The sequence below is a fragment of the Dermacentor albipictus genome, chromosome 1 (assembly GCF_038994185.2).
Source record: "Dermacentor albipictus isolate Rhodes 1998 colony chromosome 1, USDA_Dalb.pri_finalv2, whole genome shotgun sequence".
Taxonomy (NCBI): domain Eukaryota; kingdom Metazoa; phylum Arthropoda; class Arachnida; order Ixodida; family Ixodidae; genus Dermacentor; species Dermacentor albipictus.
The window spans coordinates 315,133,705-315,156,834 of NC_091821.1; the positions used below are offsets into that span (position 1 = coordinate 315,133,705).

Here is a 23,130-nt window from a genome sequence, read left to right on the forward strand (position 1 = left end):
TTTTGAGGGCACAAGTTCGCCCAATAAAACGCTAGTTTCGTCATTTCCAGTTCTGCTTTCTTCACTGTCACTAGTATATACGTGACAATATAATACTCATATCAACTCCTTGCAAGTCACTCAATATGAAGGCATCAGGGTACTAACTTATAGCTCTTACAATAGCTCTTACAATACTTACAATGCAAAATAACTGCTCAGAAGTAATAACATGATCACCGTATCTCATATAATTAACTATAATTTGGGCATATTGTTTTTAAGCTGATTAGCAGTCAGCTCCCCATTGACCTAATTTCACAATCATCTTTATTGAATGCCAACATTACAAGATTTGCATCTAACAAAAATTTTATTTGCCTAACGTGCGCACTAATTATGGTAAATTCATTTATCGTTTTTCTTGCATTTCATTGTGGAACTCCTTGCCTTTAGGTATAGAGGAGTGCAACACCACCTACAAATATAAAAATTATCTTAAAATGTTTTTGATTAGTTTGCTCTAATTGCTGGGCGTCATTTTATAGTCCTTGCTCTCATATATTGCTTTTGAGACTTTCTTAGAGGCTGGCACCCTAGCTTCACGTATACCACGGATATTCGTTTTTTTTTTCAATTGATGTACCTTTGTGTTGATGTGCCTTTGTATTATTCCTGTTTGATATACACCTGTTCATACTCGCAAATTTTTTTCTTTTTTCTTTTCTATCAATATTTCCACTTTTATTTTCTTTTTTCTGTATTTCTGCTTCATATGTTTTTTTTTTAATGTAAGTTCTACTTTTTGACCTGTTTGTTAATCTCATGATATTGTTTTGTTTTGCTGCCATGAAGTAAGTCCTCTCACCGCCTAACCTAGACTGGAGCTCCCAATATAGTATTTGACTATGGGACCTCCTTTTGTATTTCATATCTATCAAAACATGTAACTAATTTGAAGCAATAAACTTTGAACTTTGAATTACCTTTATTCTGTTCAGTGCCGACTGGCTATATCATATTTGGTATACCAGGTGTTCAAAATAAAGCTTTATGGTTTTCTTAAAGTTAGGCACTGTGCAGATAAGCTATGTGGCCAGAGGTACACAAAGTGAGATCATAATTATTACTGTCAGCAGCCCAATAAACTAAAACTAAATAATTAGCTTTTTGTTGACTGCAGCAAGTGGGTATGCTTGTATTGAAAAGCTAGAGGCAGTCGTGTTTCTACACGACTGCCTCGCCTCCAGCCTCGCCGCGTCATACGGCGCTGACGCCCGGAAAAGTCGCCGCTCCCGCACACCAGTTAAAGATTTGGGCGCCTGTACACTTGCACAACCCGAACCGCGTCATACGCAGCACGCACGGTTAAGAATCTGTCGTTTTGCCACCTAAATCCTAGACAGCGCTCGCGACGTATGGATAGCGTAATCGCCAACGTGGATCGAACATTACGCAATATATGTGCGCATATAACGGCATACACAGTGAAGTAAAAATGCGCAATGTGAAACAGTTTTGAATGAGTACAATGTATTACAGCGTAGCTGTCAACTTGTTAGTCGGGACTATCCCGCCGTCGTCCTCACAGAAAAAAAGGCCTTCAGCGATTGAAGCGAAAAGCGCATACACTCTTTGGTATCACGCATACAACACAGAACAAAGAATTCGTCTCAATAAAGAACAAACACAAAACAAGCGTCCAAACCACAGAATTGATAGTAAGGTGCTCCTGCTAACAATGCGAAGCACGTAGCGCTGACCGCATATATACATTTACAGGTAAAGATTACTGCTGCGAAAGCTGCTGGGGCGACGGCAGCTTGCGACGTGGGCAGGGAAGTAACTGGCCTTTCATATATAGAACAACCAGCCTAGCAAATGATGTCCCTGTTGTTGCAGCATGTGCAGCCAACGCATAGCGGTGCAACGAAGCTGCACATCTGGACATCCACTTTTGCAGGGCCGGGATGGCGAATCAATCTTTTTTCAACACCAGATCGCGACAAACATTATACGTACTGATATACACAGGTAAAAAAACAATATATAATACTATTTCGAGATTTCGTGATCTTCAAAGCTGCCCATCTCGTTTAGAGCCAGTTTTTACAGATGCTCGAATATCCAATGATTCGAGGCTCTTTGACAGGGCACACGTTTAATTTTGCTATATCACGGTGACACATGGACAAACGTATTGGAGGTTCCGTTTATTGCCGCTTTTTTTATATAAATAACTCTATATATAAAATAATAAATTCTCAAAAAAATAACATCGTTACAAGGATCAACACTACATATAAGTCAGTGCCACTGCAAGAATGGCTTCTTGCCCCTGTGTAAGAGTATACGCACACTCTTTCTTAGTACTCCAGAGTCAGTGTCCGCTGCTGTCACCCCAGCGCATGCAAACTGGGGGGCGCCCAGCATTATCCTGAATTAGTATTTTCTACACAAAAACAGGACACCGCTTGGGCTGCATTGTAAAGACCTACGTTGTAAAGAGTCCGGAAATGAATGTGCAATGACTGCTTGTTTGCGGGCGTTTTCTTGTTTATCCGCGTACGATTGTGTGAGTAGATTGCCAGCGTCTGTGAGTGCTATAGTACTACTTGAGTGACCAAGCAGCATTTTTGGTCGTGTGCTACTAGCGGTTTACAGTGCAAGCCTCGACTGCCTGCTACGTGAAACTGCGGCGCCCTGTTAGCGTGGTGACGAAATGGCTCTCACAAACCGAAAAACGTCAAAGTTGCGTGATTACGCGGGAAAAACATAGAAAACAGCGATGTCGCAGAGTATAACTTTACCTGTAATTTTGTGCTCACGTATGCTCTATTGGCAAACTTATCGCCAGATAACTGTTAGACTAAGCATATAGTAAATTAATTGTGTTATCTGTCGGACGATATTTTGACAAAGACATATAATATAATATATAACAATTCATTATATATAAACTTTGAAAGAACAGCACCTAAATAAGAAGGATAGCAGCAAGAAGGAAAGTATATATGTATGTCGCCCTGTTTATTATCCTGTTCATGCTTTTAAGTTATAATTACATTCAGCAAGTATGCACTACATTAGTTTGTTAGACACCGTAATAAAGATTCACATTGCCGGTAGTCATCGTCACGTACACTCGCGAGCAAAAGTTAGAGATACCACGGCATCAGCGAAAAATACAAATTTCTTGCAGCAAAACCATGTAACCTGCTTAGCTCGTTACATTGGTCGAACATGCGCACCTAGGCACTTGTGCTCAGCCTGCATGCCTAGACTGCGATGCAAAAAAAAAAAGAGAAAGAGAAAGTTCGCTGCGTTTGTGATCGCCAAACTTTTTTCGAGCGAGTGTACAGGAAGCCACGGAATTATTCTAGTCCAGCCTTCCGTCCCGATGCTTTCTTATCAGAAATAAGAAAGCACCGTGACTGTGTCAGCTATTGCAATTCCGTTGCGTGCGGAGAACATGCTCGGACAGGCGAGCTACGGCCGGGCACGTTGGCTAATTCGTGTCCGTTGCGTGCAGGAACTGCGTCGATACGCACGCCACCTGTGTTAAGGTTTAGTTAGCCCATACTCGATCGCTTGGGTAAAATATTGGCATTCTCACGACGTCTCTGGCTCGGTGCCCATACATGGTACTGTTCTTTTTTTTTCGCATTTTCTTTCTGATTCGACGTCGAAATTCGCCACGTTACTCTGTACATTCACCACCTTTTCTTATACTGCACTACCGCGTTATGGCATAGCCCGCGAGTAATGGCTAGTCTGTAAATATCAGAGGGGAGAGCGCGAGCAAAATCAAGGAGCGGTAAACAAGTTATTATTATGCGTCCTTTTTGCGAAAAGGTATGCTTTTCTTATATGTATTTGTTCACAAGATCGACTAATGTATCAAACTGTTCGTTTTCTCGTCATCATTATTATATAGCATTGTAGCCTTCAGGGTGTTTCTCAAGACATCTTGACAGATGATCACACAATGCTCACAGCTATAAGTAATGCTATTCATATTTTTAACATTTAAGTTTGACGGATTGAGTCTAGGTTAAAACATTTCTCGTATCTTGAGAAGCCCCCAACATACTGCCATCATTATTGTTTCAGCAGTTTGACAATAGTCAAATCGCTGGTGCAGAAAACGGTCAGACACAGCACCTTGATCCTCTGCCGTGCTGTCAGTTATTCTCAGAAGTGAATTAGGCAACGACAAGATTTTCGAAAAAGAAAGGCGACCGCTTGCGCCAGAGGATGGAGCGCCCGTACAGAGCAAACAATGTCAAAGTCACCACTCAGGCTTAATCGTTCCCAAGGTAGAAGTGGCACCCTTCGCTTCCAACCTTGAAGAGCGATTTCTTAAACATTTCGCACGCATCGCAGACACGAGCAAGACGATGAGCACCGTGCAAACAAAATGTCCGTCTCGCCTCCGGACGCGCGAGAGCACGCCGGCGTCGCCTGGATCGACTCTTCATCTCAAGGGCAGTCTCCCGTTCACCGGAACAAACTGAGCGCGCCGACACGCGATTCGTCGGTTCGCGCGCTGACGTCACGGCTCGTCGCCTGCTTCAAAAATGGCAGGCGCGCGCGAGATGAGGAGGAGTCGTTCGGCGAGAGGAAACGCGCCCGTCTCGAAACCGAAAGTGTGTCCGGTATTCGTCTCTGTCGAGCAAGTCCTGACGGCGTTCGAAGAAGACATCCGAAAGCACGCAGGCCCGTTTCGTCCCCAAATCTCTTCCCCCACCGTCCTTGTTTCTCTCTCTCTCTCTCTTTTCTTTTTTTTTTTTTTTACTTTCTATGCTGACTTGGACGCCACTCGACTGACTGATTCCTGGCCACGACGACGACGATGTGCCTGCTATACCTCTTTGTGAATCCGCATCCGAAGCCGGACGAATACCTGCTTGTGTTAGCCAGTGTTCGGGACGAGTTTTTCGGCAGGCCCACCAGCGGCGTCCACATATGGGAGAACAACCCCCAGATCGTCGGACGTGAGTGGGAACTGTCCATTTTTGGTCTCTCCTTGCTTGCCATATTTATTATATTACTTCCGCTACACTTAGTTTGTTGATCGAGCAGCATAAACCGTAGCTCAAGTCGGACAGCGTTTATTTCATACGCACTCCGGTGCATGCGCCCTCAAATTTTATTGAAGCAAGAATGAGGTTCAAAGCACGCAATTTAGTTGCTCTGGAAATACCCCTAAGAGCTCCACCATACCCGTCTGCTTATGAATGACTATGTTTAAAAATAATAAAAGCACGTATCACGCTAAATATGCAGCCAATCCCGGTAAAACGGAACGAGGAGAATCTAAGGGCAGGGACACAAATGCATGCAGAGCAAGCCCGTGCCCAGTCCACCACCCCTGCCTAAGCGGGCCCGCCAGATCCACGTTGCTTTCATTCTTTGTACCAAAGAGGCACGAATCGTAGTTTCTTCAGCTGCCGGCACCCGACAGCGTGAGCTTCCTTTTGGCCATTAAGTACAATGATATATGTTTTAGAAACGGCAAACTGAGTCATGGACATTTCGCACTCCCGGAGAGCTCAAAATACCCAAAAGATAACGGACAGTAGCAGCAGCGACGGCAGCTCACTAAGAAGCATTTCCTCATACCAGAACAAGGGATATCTGCCGCAATGATGAGGTCCTAATTTAGTTTGTGAAAGTGCCTCCGGCAATTAGTAACAAAGATGGTGATGTACAAAGGGACTAAAGAGAAGTGCGAAAGCCCGAACCTGATTGATGCATGAGAGCACTGCCGCGCTCTCTAACTGCAAGCTTTGAAATTTTCGTGGAATAGCTTGTGTAACACTGGGACCTAGCCACACTATATAGCCTAACCTTTGGGAGCTGGCAGGTAGAGATCGCTGCGATCGCATTCCTTTTTTTTAATAGAAAACACTTCTTTATTACACATATAAACATTATACAGACAGCAATGTTTTCATCCTTATCCAGTGGCTGGTTATGGATCCATGCAAAGAAAATGAACTTATGAAGAAAAGGCGGGTCGTCTAATACATGTATAACCTAAAATAAGTGAGAGAAAAAAATGAATAAAAACAGTCACAATACAATTGCACACACTATATAGTAAGGCAGCAACACAAATGACATTGCACTACGTGAACCATCAAAAGTTATTACTGATATTTATACTGATAGAGTCTTAGGGATAAATTCTATGAAACAACGTAAAAATATTGAGTGTTGTATCTGTTTCATTTCTAGTCTATCGTCTCAGTGTAACAGAGGTAGCAAGCTTTGATCGCGAACTTATATTTGGATTGCGTGTTATACATTTAGTCCCCCTTATCGGTCCCCCTTTATTTTAACTGACACAAATTATGTTTAGGGCATTGCTATTAAACATTGAACATCAAATAACAAACGCCAGTTCTTCTCAGTACGTTTTAGTAAAGCATAACGCTTTTCATACAGAGTGTACGCTTTTGCAAACTTTCCTATCCATTCTGGAGCCAATTCATTGTGCTGATAATTGAAGGCCACCTACAAGATTATTTTCTCTGTTAAGATAATGAGGAGCGGAGTAGCATTCACCAAGAATACGTCGCAATGTTGTCTCTTTGGAGAACGCCCGAAGAATCTCGGCTAATTTGCTTTTCAATAAGTTCTCCTGTTTCTGTATGTATATGAGCAACTGTAAAACCTTGGCCAAGAAGCTGATCCGCGGTCGCTGTGAGCGGCAGCTTGCAAAACGGGGAGAAAACAAGGAACCGTGAACACTGTGCTGCTTTCAGGATGTTTTCCTTTTTCCTGTTTTCACGCTTTGGCCTTATTGCGATCACAAGCACTGGTTGTACAGCGTATTCCGACTACTTGGGCTTGAAGAAATATTCGTAAACAGAGAGCATAGGAAATGTCGCAGAGCGAATGCACAGCGCCTACACACAAGCAGTTTGTCAGAAGTGACGTCTACTGAAGAAATAAAGAATAGTGCCCAGGCAGGAGTATTCTGCTATAAAGCGTAAGCGCTAGCACCTCAGTTAAACGCAATCGATAAAGGTAAATGTAAACGTGACTGCATCATGTGTAACCCACATATTACATTATGTGTTCATGTCTTGCTTAGTGTGTTGTTAATTGCGTAACTCTACACACACTTACGTATCTGCGCTGATTCGTCGAGGCACATGACAATGTTATGAATGAGTTTGTTGCGTTATGATGCTTCCCCATCTCAGAACACCGAAGCTGTTAGTCTCCGTCGTTGTTCAGAATGCGTGCCTTCCTCAGCCCTCCGTTAAGATTTTCACTTCCAACATCTCTATAGACTTACTCCAGTTGCTGCTTTCTCACTCCTTTTGTAAGGCTGAATTTCTTACCCACTCTGTTTTTCTATGATTGGCACGTTGAGAGCAAGGTCACTTCTTCAAGTTATTTTATTTTCTGTGTTCTCACTCGGCCCTATCACTTACCGTTCCTTCCTTTAACACAGCCTTACTTGCACTCTGTCGCCTCTTACTGTCCCTTCGTGCACCACCTTCGTACCCCCTTCGTTTCTAATCACCGAGTGACCCAACAATCTCAGTCCGTTTAAATAAATCTTCGCCGTATAGTCGCCGACCTTGGCCGTCCCTCGCATATAGTATTTCGGAACTTTCTTTTTCTCCGCACTCTCCACACTCACCTGTACACAGTACGCCCATTCGACAGAATTATTTAAATCTTTACTTTCTTCACAGGCGGCTCCCTTTGACTTCCTGCTTTTCCTCATCCGCCCTTTTCTGTAGAATTGGACGCGTGTGCCCGACATCAGTCACGTGGCTCGAGTGCGCAGTAGTAGTATATGCACGACCCGTTACTAACCGTATACGAAGGAGACCGGCCTGTGCTTCCACTGCCACCGTCGACAGCCGGGCTGTCAGCCAAGTGATGCGGAGATAAGCGGGCCGCGTGAGCGAATGCGCGACTCGAAAATCACATCTCGGCCCATTCATTGACTGTCTAGGAAAAAGTCTCGGAACAATGGGAACGGCATTCCTCGTGGTGAACGCCACGAGCCATCTTTCGATGGCACCACACACTACACGATGTGCGCATAACGCAGCGGCGTTCTATAGAGCAACAAGGACTAATTTATATTGCGCAACGCAGTCGCGCCAGCGGTACCACCCCCACTTTCATTCAGCTTTCTTTTCCTCTATATCTTTATATATCTTTCTTTTTTAAAGGCTGCTGAGTTATGGCGGCCTTTACCACTTCTAGAAATTTTACAAAGACGTCTCTCGAAAACACGACAGAAAAATCGCTTACATGCTACCGGAGCAGTGAGTGGTGAGGGTTATGTTCACTTATTTCCAGCGCTTCATTTCCTTGCTCCAAGTTGACTGCTGCAGTTTAACCAGTATATAGAGCCGGACAGAGAATAGAAAGAGCGAGCTCTGCCGCTGCACTGGACAAAGTCTTGCACTCTTCATTGATTGATTGATTGATTGATTGATTGATTGATTGATTGATTGATTGATTGATTGATTGATTGATTGATTGATTGATTGATATTACCATTCTAAATTAAATCAACGGACACTACAGACATCGTGGCGGGAGTTCATGATTAAGCTCGGCCAGCTGGGCTTCTTTAACGCGCACGCAGTGCAGTGCAGTAACGTTTTTGCGTTCCGTCCCAATCAGAATGCGACTGCCGAGGTAGGGAATCAAACGCACAACAACATTTGCAGAAGCGAAACGCCACAGCCATCGAACCACTGCACCGGGTGCGTGCGCTGTGCGTGTTGTTTCCGCCTCAGTGATACGAACTTTTGCTGTGCGATCGCTGTTTGTTTTTTTCGTGTACCCTAACAGCTATGAATAGCCACCGTGAACTAACGAAGGTCACTCAAGTGGTCACCCGCCGCAATGGCTCATATGGCGTTCTGCTGATGAGCACTGGTAGGAGCCACTCGGGTCAGCATACATATCTTCAATGGTTTCCCAAGCTACGGTAAGCCAAGAGCAAGCGTGATAAATGTCGGAAGACGCATAAGCCGGGACAATCTACAGCAAGCAGCATGCCATTTGCTTTTGACTTTGAGTACATGGCGAAAATTGGGAAAGGGGGTGGTATACAGAGGAAGTAAAATCGCAAGCGTAGACTCAGGTAATGGCGGTGGCATCAGTGCCCGAAACGCCACTTGCGATGCCCCGGCATCTGTTCTGTGGAGCAGCGCCTGTGTGGATTTCATTCATTGCTTTTGTTTTGCGAAGACGCAATTCAGACAAGACAGGTGATAATTCATATTGAAAATGATAAACGATACCTCTGATAATCTAAACGTATATATTGAACGCTTTACAGCAGCGCATAAATTGCATACTAGATAACTTCGCATAGCGAAGTATTTTATTTCAGCAACTCTCTATTTGGAGATCCTAGCGGTTCATATAATTTCAAACAGAATGTTGTGTAGGTCTGGTACACACGTAGAAGGTTAGAAAGAACCATTATTATTATTATTATTATTATTATTATTATTATTATTATTATTATTATTATTATTATTATTATTATTATTATTATTATTATTAATGGAAACATAAAAACACACAAAAGAAGAGCACCCATACGAAAAAGGCATGTCGAGTTGCTAACATTTCGGTCGTGGCACGGCCGAAACGTTAGCAACCAAACATGCATTATTCTTGTGTGTGCACTGTCTACAATCGCCGTAAGCATGCCTGCACGGCATGAATATAACCATCCTCGCCTAAGCCCGGTGGAGCCGAAAAGTGGAGTGAATCAATCACGCCTGGCGTCATTGCAATAAGACCTTGCGATCACACGGCACATGCAGATCTGCGCTGGCGCTGCGTTAAAGTTCAGCGCACTTAAGGAACGGCACCGGCCTTATTAAGGATCTCTCGCGCACAATTTTTCTCATTTTCCTAAAGCGAGAGAAGCGGGTAGTTTTCGTCGGCGTATTTTGAGCTTTGCCCAAATGTCCTTTACGTGTTACCTTGCCACGAGGATCCAAAATTAGGCTCACTCCAGCTATGATTAGCAGCAAGATTTTTTGTTTCAAAAGAGAAAAAGCCTCCCGAGGCGAAGCAGTGAGCGGAACTATATAGCTGCGCGCACTGTTCCGAAGAGGAGCGACCTTCGGTCACGCGACGACAGAGCAGGCGTCGCAGCGGCACCCAGCACCGCCTTTCTGTTTTCGTTCATGGTCGGGTGCTCGTCTTTCGAGCGGTTGCCGTGCTTGCCTGCCGCGAAAAAGTAATTGGAGACCGCATTGTTTTAACGAAAGCTCACGAAGGCACTTAATTTTAACGCGTGGAAAATCGCTCCACGCGCGTGTCATTTGTGTTTCGGAAACGATTCTGAAGAGTCAATTTGAGATATTTTTATTGTCCCGGGTTCGCTGGCTCTGTTGTATGAGGCTAGATTGAGTGACCTCCCTGCAAAAAAGAAAAGAAAAGAAAGAAGGGGAATGGGGAATATTGTTTACTATGTTTCGTTGGAAAGCTGCAGCAACAGTGCGATCAAACAGTTAAGCGACGGCCTCTTTCCATCAAGCCCATAGATAAAAACAGCACGTCACGCATCTCCGCAAGAGATAGAATTGATGAGAAGAAAGGCCCGAACGTCGGCCTGAGCTAGTACTCTCCGACCTGCTATTAGACATCTCTGCAATGACGCTGTGACACTGAAGGACGTGCCTTGAAATTGCTTTAAAGGCGTCTTTCCTCTTTAACACTTTTCGCGGGCCATCGTCCCTATACGTGAAGTCAGTGCAAGAACTGAATCATTTCTGTTGTTCCTTACAGTTGTGTAAGCAGTGGTGGACAAAAGGGGACAGGTGTGTATTTTCAACCCTTCCAACCCCACGCGCGCCTACACCCAAAGAAATGTTCCTTTGCTGAAGCAATTTTCTTTTGTTGGGGTTCTCGCAAATAAAGTGAGAGCAGCCTCGGTCCTGCCGTTTGGAGATGCCGCAAGCACGGACCCCCACAGGAGTTCCGCGGTGCAGTGGCATCACAGAGTAGTGAAGGTCCATAAATGTGAGCTTGGCTTTGCCACATAGCTGGAATACGTGCATTGTGGTGGAGCAGAACAATTTTAGAACATGGACTGGACGCCGCTCCAATTTTTTGCAGCCTGTAACAGCACATCAGTGCTGTGACGCCTCTCGAACAAAGCAGATTTCCCGGTGTCTGTAAATAAGAGAAACTGCATCGTTTTATATTCGTACATGGATTAAGTTGATCACGACCAGCAGCTCGCCACGTTCAATGTCAATCCTCCAACAGCATGCAAATTAAAGCAAGACATGTGCGAGAGAGAGAAAGGTTATGGCGATCAACCAGACGAAAGTCCGGTTTGCTTCCCTATGCACTGGGTGTAAGGGTAAAGGAAATGGAAGGAGGAGAGCGTAAACAGCTCCGTGCACGCAAGAAGACGCACACCAAGACCACAGGCAATCACCCTGGCAGGTGCGCTTCTATAACGGCAGTAATGCTCGAGCAGTTTCTTGCACCGGCGACGGATGTGGCTACGGTCCAAGAATTTTATTCTCAGACAATTATCCAGCTTCCTCTCGAAACGGAGTTTGTAGAGAGGCGCGCTGTACATCGTGTTGAGGACACGTTCCCAGCAGGTGCTCGATGGTTTCTCCACATCAAGACATGAATTTACAAATCAAACGCCGTGGTTCCATTCCGCAATCGACTCTCCTTCAAATAACGACGCTTACATCTTTTCTGTTGTGGACGCTGTCTGCAGTAAGAGTTGAATATCTCATCTTCAGAGCCCTTCGAAGCAGAAGAACGAAAGACTTTTTTCGGTGTTCCTCTCCCAGATAACAAAAGTAACCAATCAAGGTAACGTGACTTCTACAGCAATGGTTGTTACTGCTGCATCCGTGTGTCTCCTTTGGCCGTTCGTGTAGTAGGTCACCTAAAATGACAATCGTGATGTCGTCGTTCCAACAACAAAATAAATGTTTTCAAACGATGGAATAAAAAAAGGCAACCCAGCCAAACAGAACGACTTCAGAAAGTGGACATTTACCAAGCTACACCACGAAGCAATCTTCTGTTTTTCTTTATTACTCGGAACTAAACACTAAACTTGGAAGTACAAAGCATAGCGTGAGCTGAACCTAATTTCCACACGCATGCAATTGAAACCCAGTATGTACAAATTTTCAATAAAAGTAAGGCTGGCCAGTAGTGGAACTATTCTGACTATAGACAACGCCACTTGCAGGTTGGTGACGAAGTGTGAGCGATGAGGGTTAGCGTTGCGGTAATGAGGTGGTCGCTATGCGCGCTGCGATCCGTGATACAGTAAGGAGCTTTAGCCACGCCGTACTAGCGCACGAAATCGCACCTGCCCGTACGGTTAACCCTCCCGTTCGGTAAGGGAGGAGGAAAGAAAGGTAGAAGGTGGGGAAGCTAACGAGAAATTTCTCTGGTTGGCTACCCTACACTGGGAGACAGAAAAGGGGGCACAGAAAGATGAGAAAGAGAGGAAGAAGAGAACGGGTGGAGTGCCGCAGGAGCAAGGCACCTTATTTTACCATACGGCCAGGTGCGATTTCGTGCGCTAGTACGGCGTGGTCAGAACTCTCTAACAATAGACTAGCACCTCAGTAAAAGAAGCATACGAAACTATGCCGGTAAGTGACGACCGGGACAGTAAAAATGGGGAGGCAGAACTGATACTTTGGAAACAAGTAGGGACACTATAGTGTTGTCAGTAATACTCCAGATATGGGTGCCACTGCGCCTTTTCTTTAAGTTCTAATCAGCACATTGATGATCGAAAGCGGCGACGGCGTTCCCTTGCAGTCACTGTGGGGACGAAGCGGTAGTTGATGGCGATATAGTGTGCGCAACAGCGATGCACGCAATAATAAAGGCGGGGAAGGAGTTTCTCAGACAAAGCCGTGGGTGCGAGCGGGAGCCCATTGTTTGCTGTCGTTGAGTTAATATCTGTACGAGTTTTACGTTCGAACAATTAACACACCAGAAAACGCTTGTTATGCACACACGCTCGCGCTGGACAAAAAAGACTCTGGCGGGCGAAAGGACGCTTGTCACACAAGTAAGCCATCTGCTCTATCCAGGAGCATCCGTTACTCACTCGGTAAGAAGCAATAGTCCATGGGCGTTGCTTCTTTCCTTTTTTAGCGAAAAACACTTGATGACGCAATAGCTAAAGTTCACAACGAAAGAAATCATAATGGGAAGAGAGTCCCAAATGAACAAATAGAAATGGTGGTGATATTAAAGAAAACAGTAATTTGATCAGCATGTTTATATTAGGACAAGACCGAAAAGGAAATACATCTAAGAAGGTTGCCTCGAAAAACTGAGGTAATTCCTTTATGCGTGCACAGGCACGTCTCGACATCCTGACGAGTCATTAAACTGGATTAAGTGAAAAGCACTCCCGCTCGCCGGGTGCCAGCCTCAGAAAAGTAATATTACACAAACTGAAATGCCAAGTAATGTGAAGAATGAACGTTATATTATATCTACATGTATTCATTTTTTATAACGTACAAATAGGCGAAGCCACCAAAATATTGTTCCCGAGACAAGTTCAGTGAGTACCGTTCTACATAGCTAAAAAAAAAAAATCTGGCATCTTACGTGCAAACCTTCATATAATTATGAGCACGCCGTATAGTGGGGGACTCCGTAATAATATTGATCTGGAGTCAGACGCGCTACCGTTGCGCCACCGAATCAGACCAAAAAATAATCTTGATCACCTGATGTCCTTCTTAATTCTGGGTTTTCGGGTGCCAAAACCAGACATGATTATAGGCAAGCCGTAGTGAGGGAATTCCGGAGTAATTTCGAACACCTGGGGTTCTTTAACGCGGGCACCCAATGTGCGGTACGCAGGCTTTTTGCATTTCACCCCCGTCGGACTGCGGCCGCTGCGGCCAGGATTCGATCCCACGAAGTCGAGCTTATAGCAAAGCCAAAGCCACTAAGCCACCATGACGGGTGCGAACTTTCGTATGTGCGCGAAACTGGGCTCTCTCTATCTCCTCTCTTTTTTCGTCCCTATACCCCTTCCCCCAGTGCTGGGTAGCAGACCGGACGTGCGTCTGGTCAACCTCCCTGCCTTCCCCCTCTCTCTCTTTCTATGGCAGATGTTCTATATAGATGTAGCTGTGTGAAAATTAGAAAATATAAATAAAAGAACAGCTTACTGTTAGGCTGCCTTTTACAAGCGACTTCCTGGACAGGCGTCAAATCGTGAGTCCACGACAAGGAGATTTGAACCATGAAGAGCGCCTAGCAAGCAAAGCGCTTGACGCGCCGTTACTCCTCACTCGGCACAAAGTGAGTGCAAATTATCCAGCGATTGGTGCCGGTGGTTGGTGCGGCCGCTGCTGCCAGATGGGAGGACTGACATAGGCTTCACCGCAGAACTACGCTTATCTTGTTTGAGTCCTCGATGTTTTGCGTGTTGTCAGTAAGCATACGTGTGCAGAAAATAGTTCTTGAACGGCATTTCATCGTGAACATTTACAAAGTCAATGCATCTTGCACCATGTCATTTTGATAAGCGGTGCTTTGTGTATCGACGTGACTATCAGCTGCCTATTCTTGTAACTCGCTTTCCCAAAAGAAACAAGAAAATACGGACGGACGGACGGACGGTCGGACAGACAGACAGACAGACAGACAGACAGACAGACAGACAGACAGACAGACAGACAGACAGACAGACAGACAGAAAGAAAGAAAGAAAGAAAGAAAGAAAGAAAGAAAGAAAGAAAGAAAGAAAGAAAGAAAGAAAGAAAGAAAGAAAGAAAGAAAGAAAGAAAGAAAGAAAGAAAGGAAGTTACATGCCAACCTGCAACCTCTCTTCATCCTGCCTGTGTGCTCACGATGCATGCAGCTTTTTGATTTCGTTATGACCACCAGCACACAGAATTGAGATCTAAATTTATTTGCGTACTTATTGCCTTGTCGATGCAGGTTGACAAGAATACATCGCAAAAAAAATTATATAGTTCAGGTAAGCACCTGCCAGAGTGTCTTTTACAAATGATTAAAATGAGTTCAGTTCTCCCTTTTGTTAAAATATATTTTTAATATTGGACGAAGCTGGAACAATATCCTCGTATAACATTGCAGATTCTACCCATATTCAATGTTCGCAACGGCGGGTTCGTGATTCTTTGCTTCCAGCAGTACTAGTAGAAGCAGAAAACTTTTATTGTACAACATATGTCGAGCGGTCTTCAGGCTGGTCGGGGTCCTGGTCGGTGTGAGCTCTTCGGCTCGCCTGCAGTATATGGCAGAACAAGTTTAGAGGAAGGTACAGTGTTGTTTCGTGACTAAAACTTTGTTTGCAGCGCAAGGCGGCCCACAGTTTGGGAAGCGCTGAAGTAACTGACTGGCGATCGTAACCAAAATAAATAAACCACAACAACATTCAACCCTGCTTGTTTTCTAACTTCTTAACTTCCTTTCTGTGTTACTGAACGCCACGCCATTTCGCTGCCTTCGCAGCCACTGGTCGGCCACCCCGCACATTTCACATGGACGAGCTCGCACGTGACCAGAAGGACGTGAAAGCGAAATTGCTTTGAAGTTGTTTTTGATATATATTTACGATCAGAAGAGCCTGACTTTCTGGCTGGGCAAGTGAAACACTTACATACACCGCACCGCACAACTGTAATGGCGTGGACGTGAATGGAAGTCTCTGAACTTTCATCGAAATTTATGAGCCGAATGGCGACCGGCAGCGACATTCGTGGTGTAAAGAAAACGTTTGTGATTCTGCGGATTTCAGCGTGATACTTAAGGCCGGCCCTTTCCGTGTCTGGTCGACTATGAAGCCTGCGAAATTCCAGTGCTGGTGTTTGTATACATAGATTCGTAGCGTGATAACTCAGCCAGCATGTGTCGTAATTAGCGTCAGTGGCATGGACAGCCGTGGGTCGCGTGGTGGTTTTCAACGAGTGTGGCAGTTTGAATATGTTTACTGATGGAACAACTTGTTTACTCGCAGATAGTTCCTAGATGTTTAGTTTACATTTAACGAACAAATACACATAGACAAGCAATGACCTTTTCTGGGGGGCACGTAGACATATGAAACAGAATTGAAAGAGCCAGTCGCACTACCCGTTGGCTTCGCGTTCGAAATACTGGGAGCACGTAAAAGAAGCCAACGCGAATTGCACAGCCGCCTTGAAATAAACTTGCTTTCTCAAATCCTTGCGCCCTATACGGCCCTCACGCTTAACAGCCACTGTCGGACGCGCACCTGGCCGGGAGCTGCTGGACAAGCGACCACGCAGTCGTGCAAGGTCGCGCCGCTTGGATTGCGTTACATAATAACCGTTGCAAGGTGGTTCTTTCCTTTTTCCTGTCCTCCACGTGTGATCGACGGTACAAAGAAATGACGAGGAGGGAATGGAGATGGGGGCTGCTTCTACGGTTAAGGCTGCGTTTACGATATGGCCGTAACGGACGTTACACACGCGACTGTGGCAGTGCGCTAAGGAATGCCAATTCTTCTGTTCTGGCTGGCCCAGATGCGTGGTGACGTCACTTCGTTTCGGAGTGGCAATGACGCAACTATTAGGCAAATACAACAACAGGTAGACAAGGAGCTGGGCCCTTTAGTGTTCAGAATGAAACGTGAAGTCGCAAAACCGACCCTCATACTGGAATACAGGAGACATGAGGTCATTTGGTATTGTTCAAGGCATCCAAATCAACACCAATGCACAAGAATGCAAAGAAGAGATAAAGATTTTTGTCTGGAGACTAAAGGTGCCTTCCGTAATGCGCACATCTTGCCATTTCCGTTGGCAATTGGCGAAGTCATACGGATGACAAAGGAATGAAACAATGAGGACAGAACAGTATAGAGTGAAGTTGAATAAATTAGACATCAACGAAGTCAAAGAACCTTCACCAGTTCATGTCGTGGCAAGGAAACAATGTGCTCTTGATAACTCGGCTAGTGTTGCAACTCACGTTCCAAGGATCCAGGCAGTAATGCGGCTGAAAATGACCGCAACTCCAAGCATTTCTTTCAATCCCAAACGCGCTTTGGTATAGACTGTCTCGTAGTAAAGGTAGTAAAGGCGTATTTTATGTCCTCATTTGCATTGCGATCACGACACAATGGCAAGCTCAAATGTACGATATAGCGCAGATGCCGGCGAGCTCACGCCACGCAACGTTACAGCCCCGATTGCAAGCACAGAGCTCTCTTTGCACGAACTTCGGATAACGCTCCATCTAGCACATCAGATAAATAACGTCAACAAGGGCACACCGTCGGAGCTGATCCGCCTCATGCTGAGTATTCAGAATTTCATAACAGGGAAAACAAAGGCGGAGGAGGAGGAGGAGGAGGAGGAGGAGGAGGAGGAGGAGGAGAGGAAAGAAAGAGAGAAGGCAGGAGTATTGCATCTGGTTAATTACCCTACACTGGGGGACAGGGAAGGGGGAACAGAAAGCTGAGATAGAGAGAGAGAGAGAGAGGGTAGACGCGGTAAGTTCACGCACGCGCGCGGAGGATCTCACCAAGTTAAAGGCGCTAACACTGGCCAGTCGCCCTCACGAAAGACAAAAGTGCCTTCACAGCTTTGTGGGTCGACGAGTGATGGGGCGATCTTCAAGTAGCGCCTGCACAGACAATGGTCAATCGTCCAGTCATCGCAATGTGATAGATAGTTGTCTTTCTGACTGAAATCGATGAAAGTGGCACAATAAATATTCGACGTTTTCTTCGCTGCCGTAGACATCGCACGCAAGACTGTCGGTTATTCCAATCAATGTAGTGTAAGCCTTCGTGAATGCCACTCCCAACCACAGCCGGTATAGAAGCGATAGTTCACGTCGGTGAAGCTCGGGAGAAGATCGGAGTAGGAGTGAAGGGCTCAGTTCGTGTAACCCGGTGCGCCTTATATTTGGAGTGTTCCAATGTCTTAAAGAGAGTTTGCATGCCAGGTGACGAAGCTGCCTTGCAGCGTCTGTTACAGAAAGAGAAATGGGAGTGCTGTTATTCTTGATGCGACTTTCGGGAGCCTTCGTTTGCATGATAATTTCCCCGGATCCCACACGGTCACAGGATTCAGGCGCGGTCGTTCATCTATAAACAAGGTTGTCGACTTCCTAACGTACATCGAATTCCAGAAGGTCTATAAACGTTTGTCTGCTGCGTTCTTTCTAGACGGTAAAGAGGCTTACGATAGTATCCCCCACGACGCCATCGTTAAAGCGTTAGCCGTAATGGGGCTTGGTGGCAAGATATAGTATTACAGTAGCCGCGGAGTCCTTCAGGGCGGAGTACTAAGCCCTTCGCTTTTTAATCTAGCCCTTATTGGACTACTCGAGGGCCTGCCAAGTACCGTTCGACTCTCTACGTCGACGTATCTGGACGTCGTGGGTGACACGGCTTCAGCTTCGCGCTTGGCTTCAGAAGGCGGCCTCGTCGACATCATGCTACCTTCGTAAGCGAGGTCTGGAGGTGACGTGGGAAAAGCGCGCAGCAGTGGCATTTACCTGGAAGCCAATGTCTACGTACCGCATATCAATCAACGGACAAGTGATATCGTCCAGCAGGTCACAAGTTGTTGGGTGTTGTGATTGACAGGGTCCTGTACTGGACTCCTCATGCGAACGACGTGAAAAAGCGGCTGATTGCTATTTGTAATCCGTTCAAGTTCCTTGCAGGAAAGAACAGGGGACTGTCCACACAATCCATATTAAAGCTGTACAGGGTGTTGTTTGTTGAATTCCTCCGGCCTATCTGCTATATCCAACACCTGCACGACTAATTTGCGTACACTTCAGAGTATTCGGGCTCGATCTCTTAGGATATGTCTTGGATTACCACGCAGTGCATCAACGGCTGAAACTATTGCCATTGCCCTAGATTATTCAATCAGGACGCACGTCGCCGTCATGACAATGCGTGCACGCGTCAGGCACATTGCCCGAACCACTTGCCACCACCTCGCCGCACTCACCGTGGAAAGACCCCGCACGTCATTTAGCACAACTGTCAGTGCATATCATGCCTCGCTTACGCCGGGGTAAACATATGCGACCAGGTCGGTGTCTCCTCCATGGTGTTTCTGCCGTTCTGAAGTACACCTCCGAATTCCAGGACTTCAGAAAAGGTCAGATCTACCACCGCTTGCACTGAAAAAGCTGAGCTTACTCCTGTTGTACGAGAAATGCCATAGCCACGTACATATTTATACTGACGGATCGACCTCGTAGACCAGTTCTGGTGGTGCTGTGTTTATACCTTCAAGACGTCATATGTCACGAGTTATACTGCTGCCCGCGGAACTCGTAGCTCTGCGTTATGCACTTCAATTTATTGACACAGAAAGTCCTGCTATGTGGACCGTGTTTTTCGACTCAAGACCGGCTTTACACTGTATGCAGTCAGTCCTGCGACGCGGAGTTCACGCACAGCTAACGTACGAAATCGTCAAACATCACCACGTCGTCAAACAAAAAGGCCATGAAATTATTTTCCAGGGAAAACAAAAGATGCTCAATATGGAGCACCTCAAATTTATGAACGCTCGCACCAGGCATAAACTGTAGTTGACGTTGGCCACTGTAAGATTCTCTATCCTCTATCTTGGCAGAATGAGTGAGGGTAAGAAAGCTGTGAACGAAAAAGAAAAAAAAAACGCACATATAGCTCGCGTACATAAACCAGCCAAACAGTAACATCGAAAAAAAAAATTTTGCGCAGTTTCGCCTGAAGGGCAAAGCATTCTCAACGATTTAGGTTTGGCGTTGCGCTAAGGCTCTCAGACAGTGTTTGCAGAATGCGCACGGGTGACATGTTGATGCGACACGGCGTGCGAGGCAACTAACGACGCCCTGGCAGCGCACCTCACCACGCAGGTCGGGTGAGGAGCGCCGCACCTCAATGGTGTATACGAGGTGAGACTAAAAAAAAAAAAAAAAAACCGTCAGCGTGCCGTAGCTCGAAGCGTACTGTCGCTCAGACCACTTTATGCACCACGGCGGAGTACGTGCACACAATGGCTCGGCGGGAACGCTTGCGCGTGTGCGCTCGTGCCGGCAGTAGGAGGCGGAACGCTGACTTGGCTCCCCTGCAGAGTCGAACGAGTCAGGGCGCGGCCGCCATGGCTTCCTCGCTTTTGCGGCGAAACGCATCGCGCGTCTCTGAACACCCTTCGTGTGCGGCTCGCGCGCACGCGCGTCGATAACCCAACAGCACCACGGCGAGAACGCGACTCCAGCTTGTGTGTAATTGGCACCGAAACATCCAAGCAAGACTATTCGCTTACCTCGCCGCCTGGATTTGAAATGAATGACAACTGCCAACTAAAAAGGAAAATTACCGTATTTGCACGATTCCACCGCGCACATCATGTAACGAAACCTGAGTGGACGCGTACCATGTTGAAAAAACTTTATGGAACAGACAAAGAGGCACAAACGCACACACAGCTGAACCTTAGCGGATAGTCGCTATCGGTTCGTAACTCGCGCTACGGACCACAGCAAGTCATCTTCAGTTCCAGCAATTGCGTTAGAAATGCTACACGTATAGCAAACTGGAAAATGGCGACTGCAAACCAAGGCATAAAAAAAACAGCGTCAGTTCGATGGCAGCCTGGCTAGCTACCTGACATTGAGCTTTCTTTTTTTGTAAGAACCGGGTTTATTTTTTTTATTTTATTCTGAGTAGAATTAGTTACGATTGTAACGCGCATGAAAATTATTTGAACGCACTTTTCATTCAGAAAAGGTGCGCGTTAGAATCGTGCAACTACGGTACGTTTCGTCGGAGCGTAGATTCTGCGAAACATCGCGAACTGCACCGACTAAAGACACCCCACGACATTTTCCGCCGACTAGCTCAGGAGAGCGTCGATCACGGGATTTTTGTACAGACAAGAAGCAAGAGCGACAGCGCGAATCTCCTACAACGTCTTCCGCGTCCTTCAAGGTCGCAAACGGGCAGTCGTCGTACCGGATGGAACAAAGGCCACGACGGCGCCGCTGGAGCTGGCAAAAAGAAAGCAGACGGGAAAACAGCCCGCCTGTCTCTGATCAGGCGACGTTCGGCTCAGGCAAGCTTGCATATGGGCGAATGTTTGATTAGTCGTCACTCGCTTATAGGCTCGTTTTCCCTTCCCTCTGAAGTGGCGCATTCAGCAGGGATTCGTCTCCGCCCGTTCGACGAACTGGCGTCCGTGACTGAGGTGCGCGTATTTTTGGGACTCCCACGCGAACACTTCTCGACTGTTTTATTTCCTCTTCGTCGCATACTGGAGCCCCTCCGCTATTGCCGTCCGATGGACACCGAACGTGCGCAAGGAAGCCACGAAAGTATTTGGTGAACCTCCCAATGTTTGAACAAGCAACGTGCGCTTGCTAAGGGGGAAAGCTTCCTTAACGTGGGTTTCTTCGGAATGCAGGCAGTCCCAAAGATTATTTTTTCTAAAGTGGTGTCATGGGGTTGCGTACATTGGCACTGTGCAATATCGCCGCTGGACATTTCCGTAACTCAACTTTAATTCGAAATTCAACATTAGTCGTCGTTAATCTGATGGCTTATGACAGAAAATGGTTTTCACGAGCGACGACCTCCAGCAGCTCACTTATGCTTTTGCGCTCGCTGAACTTCACCTTGAATGTGGCACCTAAATGTGCGCCGGCTACGTAAGGCGTGAAACGAAAATGAAGCATACATGACAAATCGAATGCGAACAAGCAGTTGAAATTTGCTTGTTAGTCAACGCAATGTGATTTAGTCCACTAGAATAAAAAGTAAGCTCATAGGCCCTGAAATAAAAGAGAGAAGAAAGGATAAAGGTTAAGATGCTCGCCAAATTTTAAGTGAAGGAAAAGAAATACAGCAGTGTTCAGATTTTTCAAGTTTTGCAAGGGAATTACACAGCCACGCAGAAGGAGTGAGCACGCTTTTAGTTCTACGGAGGTACATACACACACACACACACACAACATGGCCATAGAAAACATCAATCAGAGCAAAGCGGTAGTTTGTTTTGGTACCTTCGTCTTATATACTTGCTCAAGGCTACGACCAATCCTATTTATTAATAAAAACACACACTCACGGCAAGATCACGATATCTGTATTCTTGTTGTTGTTTTTTTATTATTTGTATTCTGTCTTCCTTATTTTGGTTTCTTCCCTCGTTTTGCGTCTCTCCTTCCCTTGTAGCTTGTGGACCCATCTATGCCGGCAGAACGCGCTGGTTTCCAATTAAGGTCCTTTTTTATTTGAGCAAAATGAATTGCGTATGCTGCCTTAAAGAATGTGTGTAGCTCCCCCGCTGAAATATAATAATCTGAGATATATTTTGTATCCTGTTTGCATTACGTGACTATAAGAGTTGCCGATCGTATGTTAACGTCGGGAGGATCCGCGGAAGAGTAGCGAGATTTTAACAGAGACTGCTACAGAAAAAGGTGTAGCTGTCAATCGGCATGCAGTAAGTGCATGACCATTCATCTTACAACCCGTATACGTGGTACATCGCCCAAGCAACTTTTCGCGAGCAGTTTCAAGCTTCGTTGGGTAAATTTAGGTTATGTTGTTTTTCGGCTCGTAGCCAGTGAGACAAGCCGAGCTGCAAAAATTAAGTAGAAGCCATAAAAAGCTTCGTGGACGCATACAGCACGTCTAATAGTTTCTTACTGAGGCATGTGCCGGCTTCGTAAAGCCTTTCCAGCGTACATGCAATTTGTTAAAAAAAAAGAAGAAACAGGCTCCGGTGAATCATAAGAAGACAAAATACGAAGAGGTCAAGCACGAGTCGTGGTCAAGTTGTCACCAAGGCCAAAACGAAAGAGACGGGCGCACAGCACGCACTTTAGCTGTGGCTGAAAGAAAAAAAGCTGTGGTTGAAAGAAGACGCAGATACGCTCCATCGCCGGAAACACACTGGAAATACGCTTCATGTGTTTATGCCACCTAGCATCGGACATGCCGATACAGAAAGAGCCGAACAACAACACTTCAAGCAGCCGTACCCGCGGGATCTTTCTTGCGATTGCGGCTGAAAGTTGAAACGCTTTCTCTAGCGCACGCAAGCACTGTGGCGAAGCGCATGTCGAGGGAGAAGGGAAAAGCGCCCCCGATTTTTGCCATTT

General features: G+C 45.9%; 1 protein-coding gene across 3 annotated transcripts in view; it reads left to right on the top strand.

The window, feature by feature from the left end:
* LOC135904493 (transport and Golgi organization protein 2 homolog) overlaps positions 1-23,130 on the top strand; it is a 183,493-nt gene that overhangs the window by 130,562 nt on the left and 29,801 nt on the right. The window contains exon 1 of one of the 3 annotated variants that reach the window (XM_065435286.2): positions 4,576-4,976. The exons of the other annotated variants lie outside the window; for them this stretch is intronic. Coding sequence (XP_065291358.1) covers positions 4,835-4,976 — 142 coding nt within the window. The 5' untranslated portion in view covers positions 4,576-4,834. Of the gene's footprint in view, positions 1-4,575; positions 4,977-23,130 lie in introns of those variants that run through there. 3 annotated transcript variants of the gene reach the window in all.